Raw genomic sequence first — 26,264 nt, 5'->3', positions numbered from 1 at the left:
TGAAAGATTGCAACACAGATATGAAATGGGTAGTATAAATAAATATTTTAGATCTCCAATAAAAGAAAAAGTAGAGCACAATTAATTATAAATCCTTTGATTAAAAAATCATAAATACTTTTTCAAATTTCTTTCTTTTTTGCCATTGCTTTGTAACTAAAAGACATGAGATGTTTTTACAACCAAAGTTTTCTGATTGCTACCTTAAAAAAATCTGAATGCAGGGCTTCTTTTACTAAGTTCTGTCCTCTGTGACTATAAAGTAAGTTCTCTTAATGCAGTTTTATGATCTTCTAGAGCAGGGATCAGCAAACTTTTTCTTCAAAGGGTCAGATAGTCAATATTGTGGGTTTTACAGGCCATATGATCTCTCTTGCAACTACTAACTCTGCTCTAGTTGTAGCGTGAAAGCAGCCATTGACAGTCGGTAAACAAATGAGCATGGCTCTGTTCCAGTAAATATTTATTTATCAAAACTGAAATTAGAATTTCATATGATTATTGTATGTCATGAAATATCATTCTTCATTTGATTTTCTTTTTCAGCCATTTAAAATTGTTAAAAGCCAAAAGCCATTCTTAGCTCATAGGTTGAATGAAAAGATAGCAGGCCAGATAGGCCCACTAGCCATAGTTGGCTGATCTCTGTCCTAAAGTTTCAACTATTACTTTTAGCCTAGCTTCTTTCCTGAGTTTTATATGATTTTTAAATATTCACTGAATACCATCTCAAATTAAATGTCAAAAATTAAAATAATTTTTTGCCTGCCTTATCCTAAACCTCTTTTTCCATTTGTCAGTTAACAGAAAATAATCTACCTTATTGACCGTACAGAAAAGGACTCTGATATTGCTGTTTTTAAATAGGCCTTTTACAAGTTGGTGCTTGGTTAGTGTCTAGGACTTTGGATTTTAGGAGTATTCCTAGTCTAGGAACAAATCTGACCACATCACCCCCTGGACTTAAAATCTTTCAGGACACTTTACTGCCTGTGTAATAATGTTAATCTTCTTAGTACAGCATTAAAAGCTTTTATGATTTTGTGTAGATCTGTCTTATAGCCTTCTGCCAATCTCCAACATGTACTTTAGTCTATGATTATACTAAATCACTTGCAATTCCCTAACAAGCTCTTTTATTCCTAAATGTCAGTCCACTGACTTTTTCCTCAACTTGTATTGCCATTGCCTTTCTGAACCAGAGAACAAATTCTTAGTCGTTTTTTTTAGCTTTGTTCCCAATTTGAAGTCTTCTGTTCTTCCAGGTGAGTTAGTAGTTCTGTCCGTGCTGTTTTCAGAGCATTTTGTTCATTCGGTTTTTATCATACTATATTTTCATTATTCATTCTATTTGTCTACTTTTTTTTTTTTTTTTTTTTTTTTTGAGATGGAGTCTCGCTCTGCCACCAGGCTGGAATGCGGTGGTGTGATCTCGGCTCACTGCAACCTCTGTCTCCTGGGTTCAGGTGATTCTCTTGCCTTAGCCTCCCAAGTATCTGGGACTACAGGCGCGTACCACCATGCCCAGCTAATTTTTGTACTTTTAGTAGAGATGGGGTTTCACCATGCTGGCCAGGATGGCCTCAATCTCTTGACCTCGTGATCCACCTGCCTTAGCCTCCCAAAGTGTTGGGATTACAGGCGTGAGCAACCATGCCCAGCCTACTCTCTTTTTATACTGAGGAATCCTTGAAGGCCAAGATGAGATCTTTGTATAGGACCTGGTACTTAGTAGATGGTGTTCAATAATGCAAAGTGTTTTCAAGGATCAAATGTAATTTGTCTTCCAGTTGATGCAATTAAATGAGGGAAGGAGGGGATGGTGCAGCATATATATTTTCTCCTCAAAAGTTTGATTTCAGCAAAGTTTACAGATTGAAATGGACTATAAGATTAACATATAATTATAAAATAGGGATACATTATGGTAAAAACAAAAAATAATTATATTATTTTTGTACTATTTTGCAGCAGAACTTCACTGTATTTGTATTATTATTTTACTTAGGTGGAAATGGATATTGTTGAAAAACTGGTGAAAATGATACCTTGTGAGCATGAAGACCTGCTGAATATCACCCTCCGACTTTTACTAAACCTATCCTTTGACACAGGACTGAGGAATAAGATGGTACAAGTCGGACTGCTTCCCAAGCTCACTGCACTCCTAGGTATGCTTTTTAAAAATCAATGACAGTGTTGCCTGGAATTTCCAACATCACTAGAAAATTGAGCTCTGTGTTGAAAAGCCTCCTGAACAAAAAGCATTCTGTCTGTATTCTTTGATTGGAAATTAAATAATAAAAATAAGCAGAATAAGTAAAAATAAGCAGAATAAGTAAAAAATGATCTGTACCAGGATTTCCATGGTGCTATGGAATGAAATAAAATAGCTACTTTTAACCCTTTGACTTCATTTATCCATACTAAGCCAAAATGAAAGTAATGATGCAAGGAAAAATAAGGAAACAAGGAAGCAGTAAGGAAAAAAATATTTTATCTTCAGGATTTTTCTTAAAAAAAGAAAAAAACAGCAGGTATCATTTACGTTCTTATATTCTGCTATACTTTTAAAATGCTACTTAAAAATGAGCTAATTTGTGGAAACTTTTTGTTATTAAGTTAAAAGGGTTATTATTATTTTTTTTTAATAGAGAGTCTCACCATATCACCCAGGCTGGTCTTGAACTCCTGGGCTCCAGTGATCCTCCCACCTTGGCCTCTAAAAAGGGTATTTTGTATAGCATGACTTAGAAAGTACTGTATTGGAGAATTCAGTTTATAGGTTATTTTGTTTTGGCTGCCAGCAAGATGGTGAGTTGAAGAGTTAACATTGTGCAGTCAACATAATGCTAACTTTCTTAGTAGGGCATTAAATCTCTTTACAAACTATCCAATTTCCATCTTTATGGGCTCCTGCCAGTTCCCAGCATATACTTTACACTATCACCATACTGAAACACTTGCAGTTTGCTAAATAAGCTCTTTTATGCCTAAGTGCCTGTCTACCTGTTTTATCTGCTTTTTTCCTCTACCTGCAATGCCATTGCCTTTCTTAACCAGAAAGCAAATTGTTACTTATATCTTAACTCTTTGTTCCTTTGTTTCAGTACTGCAGTTTCATTCTTTTTTACAGCTTTCTCCATATATTCAAATACTGCACAACAGTGTTATTATACATTTTAGAAGTTACTCTGTTAAGGAGCACTTTCAAAAATTGGTTTTGGAGAACCACAGCATTGTAGACATTTGAGGATAAATAAGGAAAACTTTAAGAGTAAAGTTGATTGATCTTGAATTTAATTCATGTGACCTTTCCTTTATTATAAATCTGACATAATTATGTGTCACGTATTAGGTCAGCTTCCCAATGTATGAAGATAAACAATTTACACCCATTGGCCTGAAGGAATTCATAGTCTATTTGGTTTGTTCAGTTTCTAGTCATGTACTTTTATTAAATAATTGCCTTGTAACATATGATAAAATATGTGATTTAAAAGAGATTTTTAAGAAATCACTCATGCGATACCCACTTCATAATTTGTTAACAAGTAGTAAATTTTGGGATATAAGACATAATACCCAATATATAAATTAATGTTTTATCTCTTTTGGAGCTCAGTTTCCTGAGTCAGACTGTTTTATTAGAATTGTGACTGTTTACATCTAACCATGTGACCTTGGGCAAGTTATGCAAACTCTTTGTGACTCAGTTTCCTCATCTCTTAAATGAGGATAATAACTAGATTCAACTTAGAGTTTTTGAAGATCAAGTGAGGAATTGCCTGCAAAGTACCTGACACATAGTATTTTCTTAGTAAATGTTGTCTACTGTTATTTTCCTAATCAACAGCATCATTCATTATGAAGTAGACACTCTATAAATGTTGCTGACTTATGTTACTCTGAGTACAAATACTTTTCTCAAAAGTGTTACATTTTTGTTGACAAACTAGTTAATTTTTTTAAAAAATTTTACTCTTGAATATGTAGTACAATTCAATTCAGTAAAATGTTGATACTCTACCATGGCAAAGAACAGTGCTGAGCACTATAGAGAAATGTTTTTCAACTTACAGATATATTGGAATTCAAAAGAGATGATGTTCCCATATTGACACTTTATAGGTAAGGTTTCATTTGAAATGGATATTGAAAAATTTGTCATTTTCACAGGGTGATATTTATAAAAGAATAGGAATTGAGGCTGTAGAAAGTAATTAAGATAAAGCAGTAAACATTACCTAAGGTATAGATAGAGCTAGGCCAGTAGGAGCAACAAGTTGCCATTTCAACTTGAGCATAGAATATGACTAAGTGAAAGATAACATTTAGAAAAATTGATTTATGCTTTTTAGTGGTATGAAGTTTAAAGCATTGCTAAGCAGTTTATACTTACAACTGATGGTGGGAATCATTGTAGACTTTTGAGCTGGGTAGGTTATAGTCAGAAATCTGCTAAAGGAAAATTAATCTGATGTATTCTATTTGGTGGACTCACATTAGAGTCTGAAGATGAGATCACTAGCCTGTTGTAGTAGGCAAGACAAGAAGTAAAGAAAACCTCATTTAGAGAAGACTTAGTATGTCCAGTATGAGGCAAAAGGAAAGGGCAGAAGGGATTTGTCATAGGTGAAATGAGTGTGTTATAGTTACTGTTTGGATGTGGGTAATGATAGGAAAAGAAATCATAAAATCTGTTACTATTAGAATGCTAGTGCCAGGAACAGAAAGAGAGAAGTGTGAAGGAACAGGGATATGGGGAATTGCATGTTTTTCTTAAAGGCTTCCACTTTGAAGTGACAAATTCTTATTGCTTACATTCTGTTGTTAAAAGCAAATCACATGGCCATGCCTAACTTCAAGGGAGTGGACAAATGCCTGGAATGAGTAGAACTAGAACATTGGTGAGCAAGAAAATGATCCTGAAAGTTATTTTGGGGTTTTTGGGATTACCAGAATCTCTTAAATAGTACATCCTGACACATCATAGCAAATCCTACAGGACGTAGTCAATCTGGCAACTGTGGTAGCCCAGAGCACATTGATTAAAGCTAGGGTTGTGGACCCAGGCTATATGCCTTTGAATATTGGCTTCATCAGATACCAATTATGTAATATTGTGCAATTACCTAAACTATATGTCAGTTTTCTTGTCTCCAGTATGTAGATAATAATAGTATATATTAATAGGGAAAAGTTAAATGAGATAATGCAGCATTACAAAACTACAAATATGTGAAATTATCATCAAAATAAAAATACATAGATCCCAAAAAACTAGATATCTAGAAAGGATCTTTTTTGATAAGTTCTCCAGGTTTATATTATTAAGGGTATTTAATCATTTCATACACAGGTATCTTAGGTCGTCCAGGTTTCTATAAGGGAATAGACTGGGTGACTTATAAACAACAGAAATTTATTACTCACAGTTCTTAAAGCTGTAAAGTTCAAGATCAAGGTGCCAACAGATTCAGGATCTGGGGATGGTCTGCTTACTGCTTCATAGACAGCTGTCTTGTCACCATGGCCTCACATGGCAAAAGGGGAAATGGAGCTCTTTGAGGTGTCTTTTCTAAAGGCACTGTATGGTTTGGCTGTGTCCCCACCAAATCTCACCTTGAATTGTGGTAATCCCCACGGTGCAAGGGCAGGGCCAGGTGGTGATAATTGAATCATAGGGGCATTTTCTGCATACTATTCTCATGGTAGTTGATAAGTCTCACCATATCTGATGGTTTTATAAATGGGAGTTCCCCTACACAAGCTCTTCTTGTCTGCCACCATGTAAGATGCGACTTTGCTCCTCATTTGCCTTCAGTCATGATTGTGAGGCCTCCCCAGTCTTTATTTCTTTATAAATTACCCAGTCTTGGGTATGTCTGTATTAGCAGCATGCCAACAGACTATCACAGGCACCAGTCGCATACATGATGGCTCCGCTTTCATGACGTAACCACTTCTCAAAGGCCCCAGCCCCAAATATTATCACATTCAAGATTATCTTTCAACATAAGAATTTTGGGTAAACAGAGACATTCAGTTTATAGCAGAAGGTCTTTTAAAAATCAATTACATCTTTGTTTTCTAAAGTATTTTCTTAAATTTACTTTAATATCTTGAATGTAATTTTAAATTTTAGTGAGAAGCAGTATAGTGTAGTGGTTAAAAGCATGGGATTTGGAGCCAGAGTCCCTAGGTTCAAAGGCTATATGTGTGTAGCTATTATTGTTCTTACTGTCATTTATTCAAGTTTGCAAGTCTGAAGATAATTTATTATGCAGGGCCATAAATATTTTTACCATGCCCAAGGATTTCTCCTTGCTAAATGGCCCCAGAACGCCAGGTATTTTTCATTTTTATATACAATTTTTCTGTTTTTCCCCTGGCCTTAGCTGTCACTTCACATTTCTTCTGTACCAGCAGCATTTCTATAGCAGCAATTTTTCTCTCCTATAATAATCTATTTCTATTCTCTTGCGGTCTTGGAAACTGACAACTGAACTTACTTGAATTGTATGTTTTAAAAAAAATGAATTCCAAATGAGTTCCCCAAGGGTTCTCTTCCTAGTAATGTTCTTGAGTTTTATTGCATGGACCTTGTAACATTTCTTTTGACTCTGAAGAAACTGATTTTGCTGGATTGTATCTCTCTGCTATGTTCAAAGAAATTGCATTTAGTGTATAATTGATTTCCTGATATTACTAGAATGGTCATTTTTACATTTGTTAATATATAAGTTACATGTGTAGATAATTAAATCATTAACTCCTAACACAATAAGCTAAACTTCTCAATTGAGTAATTCATGATACATTTAGCATATGTGATCTTTGGCTACAATGCTTATACAAAAGATATAGTAAGGAAACTGTTATAAAGGACATGAATTTGAAAGGGACAGGAAAAATTTATTTAGAGCACTGACTTTCACACATTCTTTACCTCAATCCATAGTAAAATATATTTTTCCTAAGGTGAAAAAAGTATATTATTTTAAATATATATTTTACAGTGTAGCCCAACCCTCACATGTGTATGTGATGTGTATACGTTTGTATACATGTATATTCATGTGTGTATGTCAATATATATTACATATTATTTTTGATATATATTTAAAAATTTAATATATGTAATTAAACAAAAATGTTCACAAAAGAGTATTTACCTTTTCTATGTGCAATGGACACTTCGTATTTTATTATATTCCCTTTTTTATGCTAGTTATTAGGTACTCATTGATTTTATCTTCCTGGTTGATTTGATGAAAAGTAATGAACTAGAGGAGGTGGTTAGACTTGTTTTCCTTCAAACCTTCAGAAATATCACTGTTTCTGGTGGATTTTTTTAAGTTTTATTTTTAGTTGATTTTCTAATGTGTTAAATAGTAGACAATCTAAATTATTTTAGATTTTTTTGGTAAATAACTGGAGTGATTACATGGAATTAAAATTTAAAGAAATTCAACGGCAGAAACCTTCTGTAAATCAAATATTTAAAGTATTTGGGGTACATTTTCTCCACTGTGGAGAAAAGAATTTGAAAATATGCAGTAGACATGAATGGTCAGTTTGCTTTTTTCTTTGGAAATAAACTCAATGTTTAATATATGTTCCAGTTGACTGAATTAAAGAATTACCTATTACATATATAGAAATTACTTATTTTTTAAGAGGTGTAGAAGCACCTCTGTGGAGCTAATGCATATGGCAGAACTTAGCATAAGTGATTTTTATGCTGTTTCAGCTAGAAATGCTATCAGCTTTTAAGTAGATTTTCTTTATTATAATTTGGGGATCCCCACAACAGAAAAATCTTTTTTATATTTAATGATGGATTATTTTCACTAGAGTACAATGAGTTGTGAATCTTTCATGCTCTAATAAATCTATGCGATATGAACAGTTAATCTGCTTCTCAGTTTCCTGAAACATTTAACTAGTACATTGCGACCCCTGCTGTTGTGAGATTGGTGTTAATGGCTGAATAACTTTACTCAAAGTTTACTTGGAAAATAAACTGAAAAAATATATATAATTAAGGTTTTGTGATTTGAATAATTAAAGGCAAAAGGGAAATTGTGTTATAGCTCAGGCCTTTTTCCATGTAAGGCTCTAAGGGAAACTGTAATTCAATAGAACCAAAAATTATTATAATATTGTTTTGTCACATAAAGCATTTCATTTAAGAATTTTAAATTTAGTTTTTTCTTTTAAAACCAGAGACACAAAAAGGGATTTGTAAAGAATATTATAAATAATTATTTTAAATTTTCTATCTTATGCTGAAATTGATTTGAGTAGTTTTCATCTTTCCCTAAGAGTGCAGAAAATCTAAAATTTTAATTGATTCCATGGAAAACCTTATATCTGAATATTCCTTTGTTTTCCTTCTCTTAAATATTACCAAATTTATTCATTTCTTATTTTTTAATATGTTATTTTCCTGAGATTTCATAAGGATACTAAATTTATTTCTGCTTAGTTCAGTATCAGTTGTAAATCATTTCAGTTCTATCATTCCTGTACTTTGACAGATAGTTTCTTATGTCTGGTAACTTAATGCTACCATCTGGGAGATCTATCATAGCCATTGGTTTCAGCAAATGTGATTATCTGCAAATTGAATTGGACCTACAAAACTTGGCTTTACTTAATTGTTAGATACAGTATTTTTTGAGATTTTTATACCTTTTTAAAAGTGTTTAAAGATTTTTTTGGCTTATCCAAGAATCAGATCTTCAAAAAAAAATTTTCCTTGTCAAAACTTATTAAGCCATTTGACCTTGATATGTCTCAAGTGCTTCCTTATGTCAGACTGGGTTGGGGGATGGCAAGAAAATTCCTTGTCATAGTGTATTCTTCAGTACCCTGGAGGATGTACTGATAGTGTTTCAAAAGTAACATGAAAAGTTAAATTTTCCTAGCTTTTTGTCTGATGGATCATGCACACATTTTGTTGCACCTTTCATTTGCTTTGGTTTAGAGATTTCATAAGCTGAGGATTGTTTGATATGCTTGAGGATGGTTTTAGCCCAAGAGCGAGCATAAATACGCAATTGAAATGTGTTCTTTGGAAGGGCCTTCATTCTTGGATAAAAGTTAAACATCACATAGTGACAGGTGGCAGTGTTTTACAGAGTGCATACATCATAATAATAATAAAAGTGGCATTTCACTGGTAAACTCTTTTGGACAATTCTGAATTTTTTAGTTTATTCATATTTTTTTTCTGTTGTGAGTGATATTATTGTATATTTTAAATTGAGTAATGTTCCAAATTTTTATGTCAGCTTTTAAAATGTTAACTAAATTTTATTTTATAATACCTTAAGTTCTGGGGTACATGTGCAGAACGTGCACGTTTGTTACATAGGTATACATGTGCCATGGTGGTTTGCGGCATCCATCAGCACACCATCTACATTAGGTATTTCTCCTAATGCTACTCCTCCCATTTCCCCCCACCCCCCCAACAGGTCCTGGTGTGTGATGTTCCCCTCCCTGTGTCCATGTGTTCTCATTGTTCAACTCCCACTTATGAATGAGAACATGTTCCTGTGTTAGTTTGCTGAGAATGATATTTTCCAGTTTCCTCTATGTCCCTGCAAAGGACATGATCTCATCCTTTTTTATGGCTGCATAGCATTCCATGGTATATATGTGCCACATTTTCTTTATCCAGTATATCATCGATGGGCATTTGGTTTGGTTCCATGTCTTTGCTATTGTGAATACTGCTGCAGTAAACATACGTGGGCATGTGTCTTTATACTAGCATGATTTATAATCCTCTGGGTATACGCAGTAATGGGATTGCTGGGTCAAATGGTATTTCTGGTTCTAGATCCTTGAGGAATGGCCACACTGTCTTCCACAATGGTTGAACTAATTTACACTTCCACTAACAGTGTAAAAGCATTCCTGTTTCTCCATATCCTCTCCAGCATCTGTTGTTTCCTGACTTTTTAATGATCATCCTTCTAACTGGCATGAGATGGTATCTCATTGTGGTTTTGATTTGCATTTCTGTAATGACCAGTGATGATGAGCTTTTTTTCGTATGTTGTTGGCTGCATAAATATCTTCTTTTGAGAAATGTCTGTTCATATCTTTCTCCTGCTTTTTGATGGGATTGTTTTTTTCTTGCAAATTTGTTTGCGTTCCTTCTAGATTCTGGATATTAGCCCTTTGTCAGATGGATAGATTGCAAAAAGTTTCTCCCATTCTGTAGGTTGCCTGTTCACTCTGATGATAGTTTCTTTTGCTGTGCAGAAGCTCTTTAGTTTAATTAGATCCCATTTGTCAATTTGGGCTTTTGTTGCCATTGCTTTTGGTGTTTTAGTCATAAAGTCTTTGCCCATGTCTATGTCCTGAATGGTATTGCCTAGATTTTCTTCTAGGGTTTTTATGGTTTTAGGTCTTATGTTTAAGTCTTTAATCTTATCTTTAGTTAATATTTGTATAAGGTGTAAGGAAGGGGTCCAGTTTTAGTTTTCTGCATATGGTTAGCCAGTTTTCCCAACACCATTTATTAAATAGGGAATCCTTTCCGCATTGCATGTTTTTGTCAGGTTTGTCAAATATCAGATTTCTGAGGCCTCTGTTCTGTTCCATTAGTCTATATATCTGTTTTGGTACCAGTACCATGCTGTTTTGGTTACTGTAGCCTTATAGTATAGTTTAAAGTCAGGTAGTGTGATGCTTCTAGCTTTGTTCTTTTTGCTTAGGATTGTCTTGACTATATGGGCTCTTTTTTTGGTTCCATATGAAATGTAATGTAGTTTTTTTCTAATTCTGTGAAGAAAATCGTTGGTAGCTTGATGGGGATAGCACTGAATCTATAAATTACTTTGGGCAGTATGACCATTTTCACAATTTTGATTCTTCTATCCATGAGCATGGAATGTTTTTCCATTTGTTTGTGCCCTCTCTTATTTCCTTGAGCAGTGGTTTGTAGTTCTCCTTGAAGAGGTCCTTCACATCCCTTGTAAGTTGTATTCCTAGGTGTTATGTTCTCTTTGTAGCAATTGTAAATTTATTTTTCACTTTCACTTCTTTTACCTTCTAGGTATTATGTTGTTTCTTTTCTTCCCATTTAAACTCTCCTCAAAAGAGTTATCTTCATTTCCTGTCTTCATTTTCCCTCTTCCCTTTCATATATATTAATATGCCCTCTCTCCCTATTCTCTGTCTCTTTCTGTTTCTTTCCCTATCTGCCCATCTCCCTCTCTCTCTCCCTCTCCCCACTTCCTTCTATTCTCTCTTCTCTTTCAGTCACCTCCCCTCATTGTTTTACACACTACTGAATCTTTTCCAATCAAGCTGTCACTCCCACTCTTCACCTCCCACACAAACAACCCATCAGACTACTCTGGTCAAGTTCCAGTGACCTGCACATTGCCAAAGCCAGTGGTCAATTTCTAGTACTCATGTTACTCAACCTATGAGCAGTATTTGTTACAGTTCCCTCCTTTAACTTTTTCCATTGGTTTTCCAGGACTCAGTACTCTTAATAGCTTTCCTCCTAAATATCCAATCCTTCTCAGTCTCCTTTTCTGCTTCCACCTCTTCTTTCCAATTTCTAAGCATTAGAATGCCCCCAGGACTTAGTCCTTGGACTTTATCTATGCTTGTTACTTTGCTGACTTCATTCCATGTAAATAGTCTGCCTATACTAACGACTCCTAAATAGCAATAGAAATAATCTCAGCCTCCTCCCTGATTTTCTTGGTCCAGATATTACTACTTGGATGCCTCATTAGCATCTGAGATTTAACAGGTTCAAAATTAAGCTCCCGATCTCTACCCTACCCTCACCTCAATTTACTATTTTCACAGTCTTTCTCATGTCAGTAAATGGTAACTTCATCTTTCTAGTTAACTGGACCAAAACTGGAGGAATTATCCTCAACCCTTTTCTTTCCCTCCTGTGCTTTATCCAAACTCTTAGGAATCCAGTCAGCTATATCTTCAAAATATAGCTGCTACCCCATAGTACTTAATCATCATGAATATAAATTCCATATAATTATCTTGTTTATTACCTATGCACTACCACCCACCTCCCGCGTTTACCCTCCAGGCCCCATCAGCATAAGCTCCATAACAATATGGAGTTCCATCAAGTCTCGGCTAATATGTAAGAAGAGGCAGATGAAGAATATTGAAGCACCATTAGCATGGCACTTCTTTACTTCACTTCTTTACTCCTAATACCTAGAACAATGTCTAGCACATTATATGTTCTCAATAAATATTTGGTGGCTGGTTAGAGGGATGAATGGATAAAAGGATGAAAGGAACACATGAAAGGAAAGAACATCAAAGGAACTGAGCTTGAGTCTTCCCTTTGCCCTTTATTACCTGAGTGACTTTAGGCATGTCATCAGTTGATCTTCACTAAACCTTTCGTCTTATTTAAAAAATTAGGGTATAAAATAGGTCCTATCTCACAGGTTTGTTCTGAGAATTAGATGAGATAATAAACATATATTTATTTGATAACTAGAAAGTTGTGTACAAATGTTAGTCATGATAAGGAGGAAGAAAAGGAAGGGAAAGACTTGAGGGGGCTAATGGTTGCCAAATGAGAGATCAGAGAGACAGAAAACAATTGGCTTCACAGTTTTGAGTATTTCTAGACCTGCTTATAGAGGGTTTGTTATAGAGGGTTTGTTTTAAACATTGACATAGCACCTTAATTTCACTTATATTTTATACCTTTCTCATGTATCAGTGAATTCAGGGCAGGAATCTTCTAATACGCTGATACTCAAAGTGTGGTCCATGGACCAATACTTGGTCTATTTGTTATTAGTTGTTACTGGTCTATGATGAGTAAGTCCAAAAATTGAAAGTAAGCACTTAGACACATATAGCAATTTGACTGAATAAGATTTTGTCTGCTGAATGTAATAATAAAAATTTGCATCTTCTATTTTATATATCTTTTGTTTAATTTCATTTTTATTAATAAGATAATATACATAATATAATAAATATTATAATAAAATAATAATAATATAATACAATAATTTAATAAAAATGTTAGGGGAAGAAATCAACAACCTGGCTCACCACCACAGATAGTTTGAGAACCACTGTTCAAATAGATGAAATGACAGTCTTAATCCTAGGTTAGTAAACTGTTCTTTAAACGTATTCAGAAGTCCATATAATTTGAACCCAGTATCACAAAGTTACCCTGCCTTCGGATACCTCCTTAGCTCATTTATAAGCAGAGATGAGATTGTTTCTCATCCTTAAAAACTGAGGAATTAGTAGTGTTACCCGTAGATGTTGCTAAGTTTTTCTATACTTACAATAATTATAATAGCTATAAATTGAGTCAATGAATATTCATCTGGTGTACTTAACTTATGTTAAGCATTTTCATATATAATTTATAAACATATGCAAATTAACTTAAAAAGTTAACTAACTCCGACATATTTCTTAAAGTTACCTTTTAATCAACAGAGTCACCCTGGTCAGTGATAAATGTATGGCACTGAAAGCTACTAGTATGAAGGTTTGAACCATCATTTAAATTTTGATTCTGAGTTCTAACTGTGTAAATTTTGATTCTTCTAACTTAGTTTTAAGTCTGTGCCAGTTTGCATGGCTGGCTTATGCAGAAACTAATGTTATTGGTTATGACAGGAAAATTGGGACTCCTAAATTCAATAGCACATCAGACCTGTTTCACAATTTTATGTGAATAATTTCAAAAGGTCTAATTTTTAGTAATGTTAGACCATATTGTCTTCATTGGAAGACAAATTAGAGTTTCTAAGGTGTTCCAAATTGATATAAATGTTTCTGTATTCTGTGAATAGACCCAAAATTGATTTTGAGAGTAAGAATGGCACCTGATTCATTTTTGTCTAGATACATTTAGGTAATATGGGTTTAGGGCATTTTACAGGGCTGTAGAAAGGTTTCATCAGCATGTAAGGAGTGAGACCAGGTCAAGAGTTAAGTGATAAATGTTTGATTTCTTCCGGTTTAGACAAGTCTGATTTCCCTTATTGTTGGAGATCACCAGAGCAGATACTGTTGAACTCTAAACTTTGATCATATAAAAATTAAGGGTTATTTCCTTTGACCACTCTGTCATATGTCTTTAAAAGAAAATTGACAAAGTTAACTTCTGAACACCTTTGAAATGTTTCCACAATGTTAAATCACTTGTTTACTTTATATTAATATGATCTAATTTTTAATTTACCAACAGCATCATGAAGAATGAAAAAATAAAACTTTATTTTGTGAAGAAGGCAACATTTTGCCTTTTCTGACTTATTAAAAACTGGAAGTGGTCAGAGTAATGATTTTGAAGCAAAATGAAGTGTTTTCCATTTTTTTGAAACTAGGTTGCCTTTATGATAGTTTCTTTAAGAAACTTAAAGTAGATTTTTTAAAAAATAAATTGGTTTGGTTGGTCTGTTTATTACCAAACTGTTATGGAATTTCACACATCTGTTTCCAAACACAACTCCTCATAGACTACTACACTGTTTCTCAATTTTAATAGGCCTCATTTATCCTATAAATAAACCTACATTTTCTTACCTGATCAAGTGAGCAAACAATAGGGGTCAGATGTGGCAAACAGTTTAACAGAAAGCACATGTCTCGCCGTCAGGGTGAGGTAGAGTCATATCAGGATTGCTTGAAGTTATTAATGGCAGTAAAATTTATGCTTCCTCCTGTTTTCCCAATTAAATCAAGAAGCCTTTTTTCTTAAGATTCTTCTATCACCAGCTGGTTCCAATACTGTGTGTGTGTGAATATTGCCTAGGGTGTCTCCATTTCTAGATGGTAAAATTTGGCATATTACCATTCTAGATGGTAAAATAAAGCATATTAAGTCAATGATGTGGACATACAGGCTAGAAAGCAGTCATCGTTAAGGGCTTTATGTTGGTCCTTATCATTTGTACCACAAGTATGTGTATTCTTTAGGGCTTATTGCAAATAACTTGTATTCTCTGGATGTAATAAAAATTCTACAGAGGACATAATAAAATAATTGAAGACATGTTGAAAAATCAGCTGTGTGGCCAAATGTGTAGTTGTACATACTAAAAAAAATGAAAATTCATCAAAAAGGTTGTATATAAGAGTACTCATTTAGTGAATATCTCTAAAAACAGAGTGTTTAGCTTACCGGTAGATCTGCAGTGTTAGTTTCTCATACTTTTAAAATTAAATAATTGGACATAAAAAATTATTTATCTATGAACCACTGTACCTCAGAAATGATTGTTGTATTTAACGTTTTCATACTGATCTTTGTAATCTATAAATTATGTTATATTTTCCCCTTAACTGTTGCTTAACAGCTGTTGGTTTTTATCTGTTCATCTCAAATCTTGACTGTAGACAAATCTATTATAAAACAGATCATCCAGTATAGTTACAGTCTTAAACATTGGTCTGTGCAAATTCAAGTTTAAACTAAGGCTATCTGTTTATACTGAGTATATATCTGCAGTATATGCTGTAATCATAAAATTTTATGGAAATTTATCAAAGATGTTCTGGTATAATTTCAATATGTTTTAAGCCTATGTCAGTGTAGTTAACATGTTCAATAATTGTCGCACTTATCTTTTAAGTGGTGGTTTTCGCCTGTGGCATTTTCACTGTATTGATAGAACTTTAGGGGCTCTAACTCCATAATAAATGTAAAGACACCTGCAAATTTTGAAGCATGTTGTATTCATATAGACTTTCCAGAGGTAATATATCACCTTAATGCTGTTCTATCCTAATATAGGTGTGCTTATATTCCCACTTCTCTTATCTTTTTGTGGAGCCTTTGTGACATCAAAGGGAGTGTTCTACTTTGAAAGAAGACATAGAGTATAGAAGAGAATGAGAATCTGGCTAATAATGTGGCCCATAACTTGTGTTCTCACTTTGTTTTCACAGTGTTGGGCTGGGTCTACTGCAGAAACGGAAATTTGGCTTTTGAGTTCTCATGTTCAGAACTCATTTCTGCTTGACTGAACTGTGAATGAAAAATCCCAACTGTCTTACAAAATTAGTAATTGGTGTTTTTACTAATCACTTCAGAGATGAAACAACTGAAGACATTTTAAAATTCAAAATCCATCAGCATGTGTTTTGCCCTTTAATTGGCAGAAAATCGATTGTGAGAGCAGCCCAGAAAGCTGATTTTTTTCTCCTTCAGCTGCTCCAGCTGAACTACAGCTGTAAATTTCTTTAAAAAGAAAAAAAGACGCAATGTTTCTTATAAACTCTTGAATGTACTTTATAAGTGCAATAATTCTCACAAAATCAGTTACTGGAGTTAATGACCAGTTTGTTAAGGCATTAACTGCCCTCAGCTGGGAATGACCAATTTGAGGGGAATGGCTGCACAAATGCTAAGATAATTCAGTAACACTTTCAAATAATGATCCAGCTAATTAACGGTGAATTCCTGTGGAAATCCTATCGAAGTACTTATGACCTTTGCATTTAATAGCCAGTGAGTTCATCATGATTCATGTTTATTACCGTAAATACCAAAGGAATCATAATGACTAGGCCATTTTTTTCTACCCTGCCCTTATTACTTGAACAGATTTGACTAATCCACCTCCAGTCATTAAGAACATAGTTCTCAAGATACTCAGTCTTTTCACTGCCCTTGCTTAAAATTCACAGAGCGTTTGGTGCTGTGCCAGCATGCCGACTATTGGCAGCCTGTTTTTACTTGGGATGCCATTAGAGAATAATTGATGTCTTTATGTCTTAAAGGAGCCTTTTTGAAATGTCTGCCATTTGTAGGAAGTAGAGGAATCATAGTTGGTTAGCTAGAGTTTATGGCTTCTAGTCATAAATTCTTACGGGAAAATCATACCCTCCAATCCTCATTTCTTGTAGGAATTCACTTAGGGTATATAAGATATTTTTCTTGGGCTTTATTTTGTAAGAACTCAGATGTTCTTTCTTTCAGTGAATGAAGAAGACTATTAGTTTACAATAAAGGATAAGATCTTTATTTTACTTAGACCATTTAATCTCTCTAATAGCTGTTTATTGCTATGTGATCTGCAAATTAGCCTTTAAGTCATAATAATAGTTAGCTGCCAAAGAGCCTTTACTTTCTCTGCAGAGCTGTGTTTGAATAGATGAATTCAGGTTGTTTCCAGACATCTTCCCACTCCAGGTACTCACTTTTGTTCTAAAATGCCTTGTCTTTTTTGTTGTAGGTGTCAGATATCTGCTAGATGCCATGAAGTTATAGGCCACATTTTTATTAAGTGTTGATTATTTATGTAATCATTTATGATTCAGTGAATAAGATACATATGGTTTATATACTGTAGTCTTCCTATATTGAAATTATTTAGAAGAGAAAGAAAATATGTGATTTGTAACTGTAGAACTAGAATCATCAAGATAATATATGGGTAACAAGACCGTTTATAAAATATTTACATATTTTTCTGAATAAAAGGCCAAATGCCAGTTTATATCTTTTTCATTCCCTAACTAAATACAAAAAGGGGGGGAAATTAAATTTATAGTTACTTGTAAATCAGTTGTTTGAATTCTAGGGGAACCTTCACCCAGATAAAATCCAGAAGACACATTAGCAACTTGGGTTAGATAGATCCCTCAATACAATATTATAGTCCCTTAGCTCTGTCATCACCTCCTTTCACACTCTTTCCTCAAGAAAAAAAAAAAAGTGTGTGTGTGTGTGTATATACACATATATATATAGTTGGTGCAGTACTAGTTGTAGTCCTATTTCTTTTGTTCAGTTGTGTTCAGCTAAAACATGGGGAAAACACCTCTGCTCATACAGGTTTTATTTGTCTGGGATATGCTGTTTAAAGGCAAATGAAAGAGGGTAGCTAATTGTGAGATTTCTCTTCAGTGTCCTCAGACTTCTGTCTGTTCTTTCTTCTGCTTGATAGCCCATCACCTCCATGACTGTTCCCCACTTTAGGAGTGAAAGTAAGTTCCGTTAAAAGAAGGAAACGTGAAAGGATAAGAGATTTTGCAATGTGTGTGTGGAGGAGGGGATAATTTTCTTTAGTAAAGTTTTTTTTTTTTTTCCCATTAAGGAATTTATAACTCTATGAGAGTGAGAGAATGATCATGGATTCTTATTACATGTGGGTCACTGAATAGAGCCTCAGGTGTAAGATGATTCTCCTAAGCCTAAATTTTATGAACAGCAGAATTTTTTTTTTTTTTTTTTTTTTTTTTGAGACGAAGTCTCACTCAGCCACCCAGGCTAGAGTGGAGTAGTACGATCTTGGCTTACTGCAACCACCATCTCCCAGATTCAAGCTGTTCTCACATCTCAGCTTCCCGAGTAGCTGGGATTACAGGCACCTGCCATTATGCCTGGCTAATTTTTATATTTTAGTAGAGACGGGGTTTCACCATGTTGGCCAGGCTGGTCTTGAACTCCTGTCCTCAGGTAATCCACACGCCTTGGCCTCCCAAAGTGCTAGGATTACAGGCGTGAGCCACTGCATCCGGCCAAACAGCAGAGCTGTATAGGAAAATGACTAGTAGAAAGGTAAGTGGCTCAGCCACAGGCTCAGAGAATACCTCTGAACCGTGTCTAGCTCATCTCAGAAATCTTGCTACCTTTCCAACTTACTTTACTTCTAACTACAGTTCAAGTCTTGAAAGTAAAAAATACAAAGCATCATATATGTTAGGAACACATGATAGTACTGTTGTATTGGTAAAACAAAAAATGTTATTGTCAACATAATAATGGTAATAAGAAATGGTATTTATCGAATTGGTTTATTGTACATCAAACTTAGTGCTAATTGCTTTACCAGGATCCTCTCATCTAATCTTCACACAGCCTTTTCAGGTAGGTACAGTTATTATCCCATTTTTACAGATGATGAAACTGAAACACAGAATTTAAATAACATTCACAAGGCTGTATAGCTAATGAGTGGAAGAGCCACAGATTGAACCCGAGCAGTCTGCCTCCAGAGCCTGAGCTGTCAACCAATGTTAGAGTATAGCTTTTATCAGTCTACCTACATTTTAAGCTTCTAGCCCCTTGTTTCTCTCATAAAATCACAGATTGATGGCAGTTATTGTCCAATTTAGTGAGAGTGAGTTTCAGAACTTAGGCTGCTGTAGGTCTAGTCCTCAAAACCACTTGGGGGATAATGCAGTTTGCCCCATGAAGAACTTCTTTCATCCATTGGAACCTGCTATATCTGGGCACAGGCCCTCTGAGAAATATCTGATTGCATTTCTCCATTTCATCTCTTATCTTCACCACTGCCAATCTTCTTCCCCTTTTCCCCAAGAGTCCCAGATCCAGCAGATCCTACAGAGTCCCTCTAGGTGCATCTCCTTCCTGTACTTTGCCCTAAAGAATGATAATGATAACTTACATTTATTTGGCATTATTGTTTACCCTCTTTCTGCTGCCTCCTGGAAGGCTTGGTTAAAAGTACATGCATGAGCTTTATAGTCAGACCTAGGTTTGAATCTCAGATTCACATATGTGTTTCCTTTTGAAAGGGTCATAGCCTTAGTGAATGTCATTGCCTCATCTCTGAATCAAAGATAGTACCGACCCCTTTAATCACTTGTAAGGTATAAATGGGAAAAACTATGTTGAACATGCAATACAAACAATACCATTGTTTGTTTAACCCTGTCTCTTTAACCTTCTCTCAAAGAATTGTGGTATAAGAAAGATTAATTGTCCATAGCCTTATGTCCCTAGAGCTTCTCTTAACTTCAGTCCTTTAGTTTTTAGCAAACTTTTGGATATGATGATCATTTTAGATGAGTATTATAGGAAAGTAGAAACATATTCAGAGTTTTTTTAATAGAGGATCACAGAGAGAGAAGTAGGAAGGTGTGGGAGAACTGTAAGGAGCTTTCACCTTTGGCCATAAGTGTGAAGAGAAAAGAAAAATGAGAAAGTACATAAGAGCAGAGTTAGGACTAGCTGCAAAATGAATCATCCTACTTTTGGAAATTAGACATTTAGTTTTGCCATATAAAATTAATATAAATTGTTATATCTGAGAACTGCTTCTTATCTATATTATTTATCTGCCAGTAGAAATTATTATAATTTTAGGACTCTTCTCTGTACCTTCTATTCTAACAGATACCCTTTATCCTGAGTTGGCCTTTGGAAGCTACACACACACAGACACAAGCTATATGTATACATACATGTATATAAAATTAATTAGAGAATTTCCCTTGTTATTCTTTTATTTTAATTTTTTTAGCTTCTCCCAGTGTTCAGGAATTTCTTGTTCTTTTAATGTAGTACATGTTTTTGAAGGTGAGTCTTTCCTTCTTCTCACCTTGCATGAATGATGTGCCACCTCAGGACCTTGCTTTTTAGAATTTTTTCATTGACATGAACAGCAGACAGATTCTCCTAGAGTATAGAATAGTTTCCTGTTTCCTTCCTATCCTCACATTGAATTTTAATGTTTGATTATTTACTTTGTTGTTAAAGAATCTTTTATATTGGTTATCGATTTCTCTTTGTTTCTTTTACCATTTAATAAGTTGTATTACTTGGAATCCTACTTTTCAGTGAATCCATTACATAGAGAAAATATCTTGAAATATTTTGTAAAAATTAAATAGGACTAGGACTTATCCACAGCTGAATGACATAGAAAATAACTGGAATCACAGGGAAAGAAAGACTTTCCTTCAGAATGTAAGAGTTTGCTTTAAAACTGTTTGAAAAGATTTTCAAATATCTCAATTTCCAGGGGAAAAAACATAACATGAGATACAGTCTGACCAAGACTAAGGGAATCCTATCTTCTTGGAGAATAAAGTTGGAATTTTTCATGTTTAATCTACATATCATGAGAACCTGTTGAAATGTTAAGTTTTGCTATGGCAAATGTGCTTTATACTAGAATAAGTATAAATTGGTGCCTTCAACAGTATAAAAATGTAGTCTGTTAAAATCTAACATTAAAATTGATAAATCTTACATGTTTAAATTGCTCCAAACTCAAGGACAAAGTTGTTGGGGTTGAGGACATTTTGTCTGCACTTTTCTCTTACTTGGAGCGATTTCACAATTTTTACCTATTTCCCTCCAAATAAAATTCTAACCCCTAAACAAAGACTTTAAATGTTTTTTTCTCCCACATTATCTTAGCTTTATTTTAACCTTAGTCAATAGTCATTATCCTTAGAGTCTATCTGTGACTCTAATTCAGCTTCCCTCTTCTTTATAAATTTTGTAGTAAAGCTCTTCAAACAATAGAAGAAATGCAAAATTTACCTTAAATGATTTGACTTGGGCTGTCTATTCTGTAAATTTTCTATAAATTTAATTTTTCTATAAATAATGCTATAGGGAAAAATTAAAAATAGATGAAATAAATATTATTTCATATAAATAAAATGTGTTTCTTGTATATGTTGTATTCCAAGTAACTGAATTAGTGAATTTATAGATTTTATTTAAGGTGAAAATGCTTACTAGTGTCCGTTCATCTGAAAAACATAAATTGTTTTTATCTTATCCCAAGGAGTTGTTCTTACTGCTATTGTAAGCAATAGGAAATAGGCTGTAGCCTAACAATTTTGAAAATCTAAAAGCCTGGATTTAAAAAGCAGTATATTTTTAAAACAAGTTTAATTCTCTCATATATCAATGTCTATCAGTCTTTTATACCTGATAATATCTTACATAGAAAACAGTTTCACCTTGTGATATAAAAATGTTGAATACCAAAGGCATCAAATGAGGAAAAAAAAATGTTTGAGAGTAGTATTGTAACATTACCTGGTAAAGATTTGGGAATCAGAGAGACCTATGTTTAAATCCCTGCTCAACCACTTACAAGGCTATGTAGCAAATATTTATTTTTTTCTAAACTTCAGATTTCTCATCTGAAACATAGGGATGATAAGACCTATTTGACAGATTGTTTTGAGATTCAATGCCATGCAGTCTGTTTAGCATGTCTCTTGATATGTAGTAAATGTTTAATAAATTATTATTATTAACCAATCAACAATTATTAAATACCTTCTCTGTGCTAGGTACTATTCTTGCATCTGGGGATAATGCAGTGAATAAAGTCCTTGCTTTCCTGGAGGTTATATGTTAGCTAAATATATCAAATGGTAAGGAAATTCGAAGTGAATTTAGGAGATAAAGGGTCACTATATTTTTTGCCTACTTCTTTTTTTTCTTTTCTTTTTTTTTTTTTTTTTTGAGACAGAGTTCTTATTCTGTTGCCCAGGCTGGCTTGCAGTGGCATGATCTCGGCTCACTGCAACCTCCACCTCCTGGGTATAAGCGATTCTCCTGCCTCAGCCTCTCAAGTACCTGGGATTACAGACGCATGCCACCACATCCAGCTAATTTTTATATTTTTAGTAGAGACAGGGTTTCCATGTTGGCCAGGCTGGCCTCAAATTCCTGACCTCAAGCAATCCACTTGCCTCAGCCTCTCAAAGTGCTGGGATTACAGGCATGATCCTTAAAAGACTTCCTGAAACTGAATACTTCTGTCTCAAATCTTACCTGTCTCGAATTCTGAACCCCTTTTAGAACTAGTAATTTCTATCTTTGACTAAATGAGTTTAGTTTTTCAGCTTTTATCTTCAAATGTTAAAAACAGAATCAATCAGCAGATACTTATTGAACAACTTGCATGTTCCACGCTAGGCCTTGTGAGAATACCAGTTTAGGGCCGGGTGTGGTGGCTAACACTTGTAATCTCAGCACTTAGGGAGGCCAAGGTGGGCAGATCATGAGGTCAGGAGTTCAAGACCAGCCTAGTCAATATGGTGAAATCCCATCTCTACTAAAAATACAAAAAAAATTAGCCAGGCATGGTGATGGGTGCCTGAATCCCAGCTACTCAGGAGGCTGAGGCAGGAGAATCCCTTGAACCTGGGAAGCAGAGGTTGCAGTGAGCCAAGATCATACCACTGCACTCTAACCTGGGCAACAGAGTGAGACTCTGTCTCTTAAAAAAAAAAAAAGAAAAGAAAAAAGAAAATACCAGTTTATTTCCTCTAAAGAATTTCTAACTATTTGGGAATATCTTCAGGATTTCTCATAGCCCAGAATTTTCAAAAAGGATATTGTTTTTTGGATAAAATTTTTAGTTAAGCAGCTTTTCTGGCTCTAGTTTTATCATTGACTTTGAGATCATAAGTAGGTCCTTAAAATATGTTCTGTCTGAAAGCAGTTAGGATTAAATGATATATTAAAATCCCATTTTGTTTCTTCAAATCTTGATATGTATTCACTTTTTTTCAGTTTCATGGCATATAAAACCAGAATAATCTTACCTTAGAAGTTCTGAGACGTTCTTCATACTATATTTAGGTTATGTTATAGCCTATAGCATTTTATGGTCACATATTTTATTTTTTTGTTATAACTACTACTTTACTTCTTTCATCATTTGGATGATATTTTCAGTTTCTGGTTCATAGAAATATGCTCTTTTATTTACTATTTCTAATACATCACCACTGTCAATGAACTGTATTAATCACATATTTTGATAAAACAGTAAAGATGGGGAGGCTAATGACCCAATTGTTTTTGTATTGGACTCATGAAAAAAATTAATTATTAGGGTTAATTTTCTTTTTCAAAACTATACCTTGGAAAATAGACATTCTGTCTTGGAAATTAGTGATGTTTCACATATAAATATGCTTGCTCTAAACTTTGGATTTGAAATAGCTCAAAATATTTTTCAGATTAAGTTTGTATAAGGATTTTATTCAGTAGTTTAACTTGTAGTACATTGAGTGTGCTATATAAAAAATATGTATTTATGGCAGCATCACCATGATGTTTTATTCCTAGGCAATGACAACTACAAACAAATAGCAATGTGTGTACTTTACCACATAAGCATGGATGACCGCTTTAAATCAATGTTTGCGTACACTGACTGTATACCACAGGTAAGTGGTTTAAGTGTTTTAAGAAAAACATTTAAGAAATATATATCTTTTTACTCTTTTCTCTTGATTTGTCAAGATTTTCTCACTTAAAAAGTTCTTAATAATACTACATATTTATTATAGAAATTTGAGGAAGTACAGAACTGTATAAAAACGAAAATAACTTTCCATTATCCCAAATGTAGAGATAACTATTTAACACTTTGGTACACTTCTCTCTGCATACTTAAAAAATAATATATTGAGATTATATGGTATATATAATATTTACATATTGCTTTATTAGTATATCATAATTATACTCATGTCATTGAACATTCTTCAAAAATTATTTTTAATAGTTGTATAACATTGTATTACATGGATGTACCATAATTTAAATATTGTTAAATTGTATGTTTAGGTTTTTTTCCAATTTATCACATAAAAATATATGTAAGCAAATGAAAATAATGTGAGATACCATATTTGTAAATGCTTCCCCACATCTCTGAATTTTTTTAAATTCCTAAAAGTAGGGTAGCGTAGCTAAGTCGAAGATAATGAAAACTTGTGTTTTTGTTTTGGCCAAAATATCTTCTCAGAAAACATAAGTTTTTATTTCCAGCTAACACTTAATTTTTAACAACACTGGATATTATTGTTCTTCTAAATATGTGGTGGTTCATTATTTCTTTTTGTTTGCATTTCCATGAATATTGGTGAGGTTGAACATTTTTTCATGTGTTTATTATCCATATTCTGTTACAGATTATTCATGTTTCTTGCCAGTCTGTCCGTCCGTCTTTCCTTCCTTCCTTCCTTTTTTTTTTTTTTTTTTGTTGAGACAGGATCTTGCTCTGTTACCCAGGCTAAAGTTCAGTGGTACAGTCATTAACTCACTGGAGCCTTAAAATACTTAGGCTCAAGCAATCCTCCTGCCTCAGCCTCATGGGTAGCTAGGACTACAGGTGTGCACCACCATGACTAGTTAATTTTTTAAATTTTTTTTATTTTATTTTTTGTACAGACAGGGTTTGGCTTTTTTGCCCAGGACAGTCTCGAACTCCTGGCTTTAAGTAATCCTCCCTGCTTGTCCTCCCAAAGTGCTGGGATTGCAAGTGTGAGCCATCAAAATGGGCCTTCCCAATTTTTTAATTGATTTGTTAATATTTTTATTATTAAATAAGATCAATGTATATAACTATTTTAATTTTATGTTACAAATATTGCTTAAGTTTGTCACGTGTCCTTTAATTTTGTTTATGTTTAATATTAATAGATTTAATTGCTTTGCATTCTCTGATGGGAAAATGTTTCATCAAAATTCTTTCATTTATATACAACTGCTCTCAAGAAAGTTTTTTTGCTGTGATTCAGTGGCTAGATATGTATCTTATGTTAGGTCTCAATAGACCTAAATAAATATCTGTCCTAAATATCTTGAAGGGTAGAGATTCTGTACATAGTAACAATTTTACTCTTAGGGAATTAGCATTCATAGGATCACTGTTGTGTCATTAATCTTTATTAAACTACCTTCCACTAATTTGAATTATGATGATTGTAACACTAGTTGGGCTGATTTTTAATATTACATTATTTTTTATAAAATAGTTTTCTGAAACAAAAATTGTAGGATGTATGATATACAATAAACATACTTTTAAAAACATGTTAGAAGAATATGAATAAATCATCCTTATGAAAGTAATTCCACTTCACTCCTACTACATAATTCCTTCATCTATAAAGAATTATTAAATGCATGTTACTTGAAAAATAACATGTAGTAAAAAACAGACCATAACTTTTCTTTTTATTGATTCCAATTGACTATTCTTTCACTCATTCCAAATTGGATAAAACAGTGCTAAAAATGAATTTGCTATTCGAGAATTTTAACACTTAACCTACATGTATTTAAAAAATTGATAAACTCTCTAGGGTAATTTCTTAGACTTTTATATCAGGGGATAAACTAATTATGCTTGTTTATAGGAAATAGACATCCCTGAAAGAATATATAGCATATCTTATCTAGCAAGGCAGGGTGTCTTACAGAGATAATGCTTGTCAGACTATACTCAGTGCAAAGTGTAATCAAACTCTTTGTCAAACCAGTTTTCAATAAAAGAGTAGCCATGTCAAAGGGAGATTACAGGTGATTTACTACAGTCTCACTCCATATGTTCTAAAGGTTTCTGCTTTGCAGTTTCAAAGGGTGTTCCTTTTCCGATTCCATTTTGAGTCAGAACTTCATTGACCACAGGATATGAACTGGAAAGCAGCCAAAAAATAATAATATTCTTGCCGAGATT

At 33.8% G+C, this 26,264-nt stretch overlaps 1 protein-coding gene across 3 annotated transcripts in view; it reads left to right on the top strand.

The window, feature by feature from the left end:
- The window catches only part of KIFAP3 (kinesin associated protein 3), a 153,804-nt gene that overhangs the window by 55,401 nt on the left and 72,139 nt on the right, over nucleotides 1–26,264 (top strand). For all 3 annotated transcript variants that reach the window (XM_010361093.2, XM_010361110.2, XM_010361101.2), the window contains exons 10-11: nucleotides 2,009–2,171; nucleotides 23,864–23,964. In XM_010361093.2, the coding sequence (XP_010359395.2) occupies nucleotides 2,009–2,171; nucleotides 23,864–23,964 (264 nt within the window). The remainder of the gene's footprint in view (nucleotides 1–2,008; nucleotides 2,172–23,863; nucleotides 23,965–26,264) is intronic.

This window comes from Rhinopithecus roxellana, chromosome 8, assembly GCF_007565055.1.
Source record: "Rhinopithecus roxellana isolate Shanxi Qingling chromosome 8, ASM756505v1, whole genome shotgun sequence".
Lineage (NCBI taxonomy): Eukaryota > Metazoa > Chordata > Mammalia > Primates > Cercopithecidae > Rhinopithecus > Rhinopithecus roxellana.
Note: the sequence above shows the minus strand (reverse complement) of the source record. Positions and strands in the feature narration are given on the sequence as shown.